This window comes from Acanthisitta chloris, unplaced genomic scaffold (genome assembly GCF_000695815.1).
Source record: "Acanthisitta chloris isolate BGI_N310 unplaced genomic scaffold, ASM69581v1 scaffold24550, whole genome shotgun sequence".
NCBI lineage: Eukaryota > Metazoa > Chordata > Aves > Passeriformes > Acanthisittidae > Acanthisitta > Acanthisitta chloris.
This window is the reverse complement of record NW_008651437.1, coordinates 764-11,453: the sequence shown is the minus strand read 5'-3', so window position 1 is coordinate 11,453 and position 10,690 is coordinate 764. Positions and strand designations below refer to the sequence as shown.

At 43.1% G+C, this 10,690-nt stretch overlaps 1 protein-coding gene across 1 annotated transcript; it reads left to right on the top strand.

The window, feature by feature from the left end:
• Positions 1 to 9,722, top strand: LOC103800964 (sine oculis-binding protein homolog; the record flags this gene model as incomplete). Its single annotated transcript, XM_009073360.1, has 2 exons — positions 1 to 141; positions 9,584 to 9,722. Coding segments are annotated over exons 1-2 (235 nt in total), but the record flags the coding sequence as incomplete, so codon positions are not given.
• Between the last annotated feature and the right edge of the window lie 968 nt (positions 9,723 to 10,690).

Here is a 10,690-nt window from a genome sequence, read left to right as displayed (position 1 = left end):
AGCACCAGCAGCCATTTCATCTCCGGCACCGAGTAGGCGCAAAAAATGGCAGAAATGGAGAAAGAAGGGAGACCTCCCGAAAATAAAAGGAGCAGGAAGCCGGCGCACCCGGTGAAGCGGGAGATCAACGAGGAGATGAAGGTGGGTGCCCGCGATGGGGACGGGAGCGGGGTGTCCCCCCCGCGCCGCCGCCTCCGAGCGTGGAGATGGAATAAGAAAGGATCTCTTGTCATTTTTTTTTGTAGGATGCACTGAATGTGTCTCAACTCCGCCTCCTGGGCTGCAAACAGAGACGAATTCACAGGCTGCAAATCCTGTTCATTGACCGGCTTTATTTATTTTTTAAAAATAACTCTCCCCCGTTGGGCTCCTAAGCTCCTCTCGGGTGCCAGTGATGAGGCTTTTCTCCCCCCCTCCCTTTTCTTTCTTTCTGTAGCCATCCCCTCAGCTAGCCGGGAAGCCCTTAAAGTTAGGAAAGAAAGGGACCTCTTTTAAACATTGTATTTCTCTCCTTTTTCGGTAGCCAGCTGCAACTGTGTAATTAAATTGTCAAAGTGAAACGTTGCGGTCTGAGCCTCTCGCATCGTTCTCGCAGTTGTGCGCGGAGACCCCTTTTCTCTCCTCCTCCCTCTCGCCTCCTGCTCTGCTGTGGCGCTTCGTTCCGCGGCTCTGGGCAGCGCAGAGGTGTCGCTCGGTGTGTCTTGTCCGAGAGCTGCTTTGCCTGGGAGTGCGTTTGCCGAGCGGAGAGCTGTCCCGCCCGGTCGGAACAGCTGTGCTCCGGCGGCCGCTCCAGATGTTAGGGTGGCTGCGACCGCACAAAACCCTTATTTTAGGACTCCTTTTATCATTAGGTCGCTGCTCCAGGCTTGACCGGTCCTATTTTATTTTTTTTTTTGCGCCTGTTTTCCACGTCTGTTCCGTGTCTGTTTGTTTTACGTCTCTGATGCCCCGAAGTTGGTAACAATGTATTGTGAGACTTCAGCTGAACTTGTTGTTGTTGTTGTTAAATGCGCGGATAAAGTGACTAGAACAGCATAGTCTGGTTACGAGATAAAGCTGCTGAGATTGAATTTGAATATGTCGTTTATTAAAAAGGCTGGCTGTAAGTGGAAGACTGCCTGGAAAATGTCACACGTTCGCATAGTACGTATACTATATAGGGGAGTATATAAATATGCATGATGCCTAGTGAAAATATCTTTGCTTTCCGGTACATTGATCTCCCCACACAAGATTAAACGGGAATGCACAGTCCCCTCCCCTCTCCCCTCTTTTGCACACCACTAATTTCAGCTAGGTGCCCTTTCCTGCCCAAGACAAGCATTCTTGCTCCTGCTGCCTGCGTAATGAGCGTGTACATCAGCTGGAAATGTGGACAAGAGTAGTATTAGGGGAATGAACAAAAAAACGTCTCGGTGCATCTCTTTGGAAACAAACTGTAGCAGTTTCAAGTCCCAAGGAGGGGTATTATTCTTTGCGAGATATATGACACATCCTATTTTCAGAGAGGGCTCTGTGCAGGCACCGGAGAGTCACTGCTCATTGTAATCCTGCATAGTTTTGAGGACTGCAGAGGTCTGTAGTACAGGGCTTTGGCCCCTCAGAGCATCGCCTAATGCGATCTATATGGATTGCAGCTTTTAAGTTTCATAGGTTCTAGAATTACAAATTAGCTAATTTTAATCAAAACATGTGAAATGTTATCCTGGCTGGATATAAAGGCTGACTGTGCTGGATCCTCTGGGTTTGTTTTGTTTACTTTGGCTGCAGGCACACTCAGCGGTTTGGGAGATAGTTGTTCTTCTACAGTATAACAGATGTTTGTCTGAAAGGGTGAGGAAGAAACAAAAACAACATTGTGTGAAGGAGAAAAATTACACAATTTTAAACTAATGCTTTGGTATAAAGCACTGGCATTAACCTTCGTGTAGAGGGTTCCTCTTCTTTTAATCGTGGTTAGCTGCTTAAGGTGAGGAACCCCAAGATTTTAGCTGTGACTTAAAAGCTAAAGGTGGGTAGAAGTGGCATTTTGAACTGATGTGATATCTGGTTGAGAGTCAGACAGCTGATGGCAGAACCTTTCATAGCCCACCTTTCAGTGTAAACTATGCTACATATGCTATGAATTTTTAGTAGGACAGTTGGCTGCTATCATCTAAGAAGGGGAAAGGGGGGGGGGAAAAAGTGGTGTGAGTTTTTGACTAGTTGAGAAAGTTAAAATCCTGTGGCGTTCATTTGCCCTCTTTCTTTCCCGACGAATCAAGATGTCTAGTTATTCTTCATGAACCCAAGGAATATAATAATGTAACAAATTGGTTACAGTGTGCAAAATGTTTGCAGCGAAATGACAGAGGCAGCACAATGTGCCCTTGTGTAGGTTCGTATCTGTAATGTTCAAACAGGCTGACTGTTTCCCTTCATCTGAACTGCTTTCATCTGGACCAGTGTAAAATAAGCTCTGGTAAGTAATCACGGCAGAGCAGAAAGAAAGGAATGTATACAGCAATAGACAGCCTAAGCTGTAAAAACTGTAACCCGAGTATCAGCAGCAGATCAGATATCAAGGCTTTAAGGTAGGGGAAATGAAAGAGATGAAGGGGAGGAAAAGACGAGAGAGGGAATGGAAAAGTCAGCTTGGAAAGTGAAGGAGAAGTAGGAGGGCCCCCTCAGGGAAATTTGGCTCAGGGATTAGGGAATTTTATCATGGTGTATAGTGACCTACTCAGGTTTCAGCCCACGTTGGATCAAATTGCCTCCCTTTGCTAGCAGAAAGAAAAAGGACTGGTGTATGTGTGATTTCTTTCCCCCCTCCAACTCCCTTGGATAATAAAAAGGCCATTGGTACAAGTGTCTATTTTAAGTATAGCACATACAAGGCACTATGAATGAGCAATAAAATTACCTCATCACAGAGACTTCCTTCGAGATTTGCTGGTTGATACAGTCAGATATTTACTTGAGAAGGATCACAACACCTAACTGCTTGGTTTGGTGTTTTCCAACGGTAGTGTCACAGCTCAGTTTTAACATGACTGCATGGATATTTAGGTTGCTTGCTCTTTCCTTATGCCAGATATTGAGTTACATTTTTGTTATCACTAACCTAAAGTACATGATGGTTATAACAAATTTTAATTTGATACAATGTTGTGTGAAAAAAAGTCATGACTCTGCAGAGTTTTCTGATATTATGTTTCAATGAAAAATATATTCAGGAGGAACTGTTTTGTTTCACAGTGACCTTTACAGCCACTCTTTCTTTTCCCTAGTTATTTTCTTCTTTTGTCCCCTTTCTCCCTTCAGATGATACTTTACATTTTTTTCTTCCAGAGGTAGCATTCACCTCACTCTTTGGAAGAAGAGCAGATAGCTATTCTGAAATTCAGTTGAGTGCCATTTCTCACTTGCTGGTGAATAACAGAACACCGAGTAGATCCAAAGCTGTTGTCATCAGGGAACCCAGTACTATTTTCAGACCAAAATATTTTTTTGAGTTTAATTGATGAAAGCACTTGTCGAGGCACAGTGATGGGTCCCCCATCCATCTCTCCTCACCTTATTTCCATTTGCCATCCTGCTGCCAGGAATCAGTGCTGCTCAGGAGGAGCAGCTAGGTGCTCTGCAGTGTTGTGAGGTGAGGTTGCATCCACTACTGGAGTGCACTGGAAGTTCTCCTGAAAAGACAAGGCAATACATCCAAGTGTCTCTAGCAGTTGAAAGGCAAGCAATTAATTTGCACTGTAATTTCACAGGGCTGCTCCATGTGCTCAAGGAGTTTACCATCTATAAATATTCTCAATAACTAATTTGTATCTAAAATTGGGCTTCGTTCCTGATGCCTAAAGCTTAGGACAGCCCCATCTGTTATCGTTTAATAGTAAACTCATCAGAATATCTTTCAGTTTAGTGTTTTAATGTTCCCTGTTTGGCATTTGCAAGTAGTACTGTCAGGAGGAGGAAAGCGGTGAAGCAGGCGTAGCAGCCCTGTGCCTGGAGCAAGCCAATTCACTCAGAGTGCTCAGAAGATTCCAAGGAAACTCCTCCCTTCTCTCCTGAAAAGCAAAAAATGTCTTTGAGAAAGTGGAAAAGCAGACAGGCTTTATCAATTGTATTATTTCAGGAGACCAAGTGGAGGGTTTTTCTGCGGAGCCTGCGTGGAGGGAGTTTTGTGGGATGGCTGCAAAGGGGGTTGTTTTGGCTGCACAGGGAGCTTCACCTGCCAGTGCACTGCAGAAACAGTGCTTCCCCGAGCAAAGTGGGTGACACAGAGAACAAAGGAAAGTAAAGCATCAAGGAATTTTGCTTTTCGATAGCATAAGGATCTAACCATAAAATTGAATATGGTGACAACGTAAATAACCAAAGAATGTGAGGGCTGGAACAAAAAAAATCCAAGTTTGTCTTGTGACTTTAGAAACATTTTTATTTCCTTGATGCAGTGAAAGTGAAAAGTGAATTTGAGGGGCTCTGGACAGAGTGGGTTATGCAGGCAGGGAAATGGAATGGAGCCACTGTGCTTCCTCCCAGATCTGAAATAAACATTCAGCAGTAAAACCTAGAAGAAAATGAGTCTGACAGACTCATTCTCCCCTGCGTTTCCTGCCTCCGTGTTTGCCAGGCCTCGTTTGGTGAGGCCAGGCCTTGCCCCCTGTGAATAAGGTTCATAGAGAAGGAAAGACAAGAGATCTAAGATGGAAAGCGAAGCATAGCTTAGCTTCACAGTGTATTAATTAGCAAAGATTTGGGGAAATGATGCATTGCAATGTAAAAAAATCAAGCTGTAGGTGTACTGTTACGATGAAATGAATCCTAAAGTAGGAAGAAATGTGATTATATTTTTACTGCCTAGCATATAAGTCAGCCTCACAAACGAGAGAAACCACAGTCTGGCGAGTCAACACACTCTTCTTCGTCTTTCATGTGAATAGGAAGCAAATTCAAGTAGAAATACCAACAAGCATAATAGTTATCCTGGCTCTTCCAGGAGGGAGGATATTTTTGTGTAGTACAAGAACAGAGAAATTGTACAGTTAAAACATGCAGATTACACATTGCCCCACCGTGGTGACAAGCGGTTTGGGACTTAGCAGGGTGCAAAACCCGAATTGCCATCTAATGTGACTGAAGCACTTTGGTGGTGGTGTGTGACTGGAGCCACTGGATCATTTTTGGGCCAGTTTCTTTGGCAGGGATGAGCTGGTTGTGCTGCAGCCATAGTGAATGCTCTGGCAGTTCAGCAGCTGTGATGGTGTGCTGTCAGCTGGAGAAGAGCAGGAGGTTTGGCTCTGGTGGGATGTTAACTGGCTGCCTGGGCATGCTGGCGGCTGGAGACGTGATTGGTGTTTCCACTGTGGCCTCTGAAGCTTGACTGCTTGGTGCATGCAGAAGAGACTGAGCAGGGCATGGCAGAGTGTGCCGAAGGACATGGGACAGGATTTCTGTGGTTACCTTCTCAGCTCTGGTGCTGGCACACACTGTGAGTGGCACTGAGGCTCGGTCTGCTGGATTCCCTACAGGGGACTGAGCACTGCCTCCCTGTCAGGGTGAAGTAAAGTTCCATGCTGTGCATTTGCAATGAAATCTGTGGATATTTGCAGGGCCCCTCCTGCATGTGGGCTCCCTTTGGGCCCAGTGGGATTTTCTCTGGTCTTAAGGGTCCCAGCTTAGCAGTGTGGTTGCTGACTTGGGATTTTATTGATGATGAACAAGGTTTTTGTTGCTATGCTGGTTTTTCACATCATCCCAGCTCTCTGGCATGGCTGTGGGGTTGGGGTGGCAGCCTCCATCCTTCAGATACTCCACATCCTTTGAGAGGGAACAAGACTGAAAGTAGGCATGGACTAGCTCAGTGCCTCTGCTGTCCTGTTCCTGCAGAAGCTTAAAATTGCAGCTCCTTGCGCATCCTCCATCTGGTCAACCATGCTCACCTTCGTATCTCCTCCCTGGTCTTTGGCAGGTCCACTGTCTCCCAGTTCAGCTCGTTTCTGTCTAGCATGCTTCATCACTGCTGCTTCTGCTTTTCTGCCTCAACCTCAGGTCCCACATTCTTGCTTTTCTCAAGCCCTGCTGTTACAACCATTGTCCTTCCTTTCACTAAGCCTTTGAAGCTTGTACATCTTTCAGCGGGGTTCTACTCTGCATGCACAGATTGTGTATTAATTTGCTTTCTTCCTTTCCTTAACTTCAAGAACTGGACTTTGTTGTTTCTCTTTTTTTTTTCTTTTACTGTTTTTCCCTCCCTGGATTCATATAGACAAAAATTATCTCTTCTCATCACTTGTTTTGACTGTTGCCACCACACTGGTCTTTACAAATCTCATCTTGTTACTGTGTCTTGAATGCATGTAGATTGTGTCTATCACTGAAATGGAAGAAGGGAAAACACATGGAAACAATGAATTAATAGTGGTCAGCTTCAGCAAGGACATGACCCGTGTGACCATGTTCTCAACTGTCAGGGTGTTATAGACATCACTGCAAATGGGTGTTGTAGTCAGGAGTCTGAGGGAAGGTGATATTGTCATTCTTTGGATGCTCATCTATGCAAGAGAGTTAGTGTGGGAAAAAAAGCATTTCTCAGCTTTGGCTATCAGCTTGCTGAGGATGGGGTCATCCTTTTTGTTTGCTGTGTATGAAGTGCTGCGTAATGAAGTTCTGGCTGTTAGCCACTGAGAGGATGGTGATCTGCATCCCTGTAATAGGTAAGAGAAATTATGAAGGAGAATGGCTTAATTTTTATTTTTCTTTATTCCAAGCCACTCTTGTTGAGAACTCACAATGTTAAAAAGGTGATTACCTTGTTGCTGCTAATATGCAACCTCACTGTATTCTCACTGAAGTTAGTAGGAAAGATCCCAGTGATTGTTTTGGGTTTTTTAAAAGAATTAGGTCTCTATGATGTGTAATTTCAAAACCCAATGTATTTTGTTGTCATTGTGAGTGTTCATTTTGGTGTGTCACTTATCATGGGTAGTTTAAATGAGATGTGACATGAGAAATGACACTTAAACTTTGTGCCATTACAAAGGCAACCATCACTTTAACTACATTCTGAAGAGACATACACACACATGAATTTTCAGGAAAAAAATAAACATGTATGCAGCCTTGCTTACATATTCCTTGACAAGTAATTAGAAATTACTCATTGCCTGAGTTGATCAACAGTGCAAATAAAACACAAAGCATCCACAGGAGGCAAATTTAAAGCTACTCAATTAATTTGGTTGCATGGGGTTTAAATCAGTAAGACTTCGTCAATTGGTCTCTACCTTGCTAGATTAGTCTCTAGGGCTTTGTCTCCGCAGTTGAAATCTAGCAGAGCAAGGGAAGCTGGCAGACCTTGCCTTTGGGCCTCCGTGGACCCTTTCAGGTCAGTCTGGGTGAGCTGCAGTGGTGAGGTTTCACTCCCCAGCTCCAGGTCATTTTGTTATTGGGTTCCCATGGGTTACAAACAGGGTGAGTGTATTGGAATTTTTCACCACTGAGAGAGTTGCTTTCTAAAAACCTGAAAAACCCCAAAGCCACAAAAACCTATAGAAAATTTCCCCATTTTTGCTAGTGTTTAAAACACAGCGCTGCATCAGGTCAGGCACTGGAGTAGATTGCCCAGGGAGGTGGTGGAGTCACCATCCCTGGAAGTGTTTAAGAAGCACTGGGTCTGGTGCTGGAGGATCTGGTTTAGGAGTTACAGCAGAGTGGCAGGTTAATGGCTGGACTCAATGATCTTAGAGGTCTTCTCCAACCTTGATGATTCTATGATCATTCAAACCAGAGTTTATTAAATATACGTTTTAGAAGTAGGTAGGTGTTAGCCTTGTTACACTGCATCATACTCTTTGAGGAATGTAGTAGTGACATAGTTCAGATGTAATGGGCTGTTTTACTTATAATGCTGAGTCTAGAAGTAGAGTTGCAGTGATGCAAAGTTTTCCAGCAAATTGGAGCTGCACAGGACAGCCATGGAATCAAGACTTCCATGAAATAGTCAAGTGAAAATGAAAAGGGGAAAAACCGAAAGGAAATTGATACTTCAAGGGTCTGCTGTGGGGTTTTGGTTTTTGCTTCCTAAATTGTGTTTGTAGCACAATTGCCCAGATGATAGTCTTGAAAGAAAACAAATTGCTTGTGTTTATTGCTTATAGCTGCTTTCCAGTGCTCCTTGAGTGACAGGAACACCTATGCAATCTGGTGTGATGAATGAGCCGGGAGCAGTGCAGCGCTCCCAGGTTCTGGGGCACAGTGCCTGCTGTAGCTTTGAATTCAAAAGCAATTATCATCTGATTAATTTTATTTATTTGTTTAAATGACTGGAGAATTGCTGTGTTCTATCATTAGACTTGCTCCCACTCAAAAATTAAGCTAGAGCAGTTACTAGACAAAATCTAGCAACCTGTGAATTTGACATATACCATTTGTTTTGAATTGGTGTCGTATTCTCCTCATTCCTTTGCTGGTAGCCAAAGTCCCAGGGGATGGTGCTTATCAGAAACATTGTTTTAGACGTTCCTGCAAAATATGAAGGTTGGAGTGTTTTTTTTTGAAAGAGTGCTGATTAAAAAAAATGTGCAGAGACCAAATAAAAGTCTCCTTGTGTGGCTTTTTCATTTCAATTTATAGTTGTCATACTACTTTAAACTGATCTTTGCCACTGCAATAATTCATTAGCTGGTTTCCTTTGGTAGTTTCCTAAATCTGTAAGCTGTAGAGCTCCATGGCACTATTTGGTTTCAGAAAGCTTTGTTGCCTGGCTGCAGATTTCTTAACTTACTCCACTAAATCTCCTGGCCCAGTAATGAGCATTTTCTACAGAAATATTTTTGCCACATGACCTAGAGGACATGTTTGTAATAGAATTGGAGAGTTATGACAGCCATGTTCCATACTTTGCATTTCCATACAAAACAGAAAACGTAACCGCACAGTTGCTTGGAAATTGGTTTAAAAATAAATATGGCAAAACTGAGAAAGGTTTTCTTAAACAAACACAAGAGATGTTGGTATGAAATGCTGTGGTAAAGCACTTTCACGGTGAAGAGTTTTTAAGTCGTTTGACTATGAAAGGGTTTATAACTGAGGGAAAACGTCTTTGCTGTGATTTTATTTGATTTGGTTCATGGGCACCTCAAGGAACTGTAATTGTGTCAGTGACCTGCTCCAGCTGAAAAGGCTGTAGTGCAGTAAGATTGATTAACTGCTGGTTGAAAAAAAACTCCTGGTTTTCTGTTATTCTCTTGCTGCAGTCTTAAATATTTTATGGCAACACCGGCAAGTTTGTGTGACAAATGTATGTTAAAATATTTCTGACATTGAATGTCAGAGCAAAAGTCATAAATAACTCTCCTTTTCATTTTCTTTAAATTACAGATGTATGAGTCTCTGTCATAATTACATGTGCCAGTTGGAGATTTAAATGCATTTCACTTTATGCACTTGACTTATGAAATGAACATTAGTCTTTGAGGAGGTGGGCCAAACCTGACACTTCCTCATGTAGCACAGATACGGTTCGATTTATGCAGTCCTCCCTTCCTTCCAAATGGTTATTGATTACATAAATAAGTAGGTAATTTTTCTCTTTCAGAACTTTGCAGAAAACACTATGAATGAGCTCCTTGGCTGGTATGGTTATGATAAGGTTGAACTGAAAGATGGAGAAGATATTGAATTCAGGAACTACTCAGCAGACGGGGAAAGCCGCCAGCACATTTCTGTTCTCAAAGGTAATAAGACTTCATGTTTCTGTGTTCATGCAAAAAAGGATTAGTAGCTCAACCTGTCTGAATTGGTGTGGATTGGGAAGCATGTTCTGCTGCTTGTGTCTTGGTTGCTTTACATGAAAATATCTGAGAATACCTTGTGGTACAGGGAAGCCAATAGGGTATGAGGAAAATCACTTAACAAAGGCACTTATGGATTTATCTTCACAAATTATGTCTTCTGTGAATCAGCCAAAAGTCTCCTACCTGTGGTACTGATAAACTGCTCACAACTGGAGAAAAGACAGAGCAGTTTCTTGGTGGGGTGGCTTTGAGGGAGCCTTTTGATTTCCATGCTAAGGCTGTTTGGCCCACAACTTCTTAAAATGTTGAAAGATTTTAAAGTGGAATCTTCACGATGCATGTAGGAACGAGGGTGAACATTCACAAAAGGCTTCTCATCCATGTTTGTGCTATACTGTCTTCTGCAAGTGCTGTAGAAGTTTTCCAGGGATGGAGTTTGTCTGGGACAGTGCTGAATCTTCGTGATTCAAAATGTGATGGATGAGATCCTGTCTGTTCAGTCGTTCAGTTTTTGCCTTCTGACAGCTCGGTCTCAGGGGATAGGTAGGAACTTGCCATCAGAGTGAAGAGTAGAAAATTGCTGCAGCTTGACATATCCAAAAGGAGTTCCACAAAGGTGAGGTAAAGAGAGGAAATTGCAGCAGCTTTTATGCTCTTGGAGTGCCACTTTCACTGTGTTTGTGGACAGCAGTGTTTGGGGGTACAGCTTTCTGAGAGCCAGCAGCAGCACTGTGTTCAGTGAGTGTTGCAGTGAGTGCTGATAGCAGAGAGACCAGTGCTGAAGGAAAGATGGCTGGAAAAGACGTGGGAAAACTAGAGGTAAGGTGAAACAACCTAATTGTGTTAAAATTGAATGCTTGCAGCTTGTTAGTTCTATAGTAACACTGGTGATGAATATTCATTTTTGA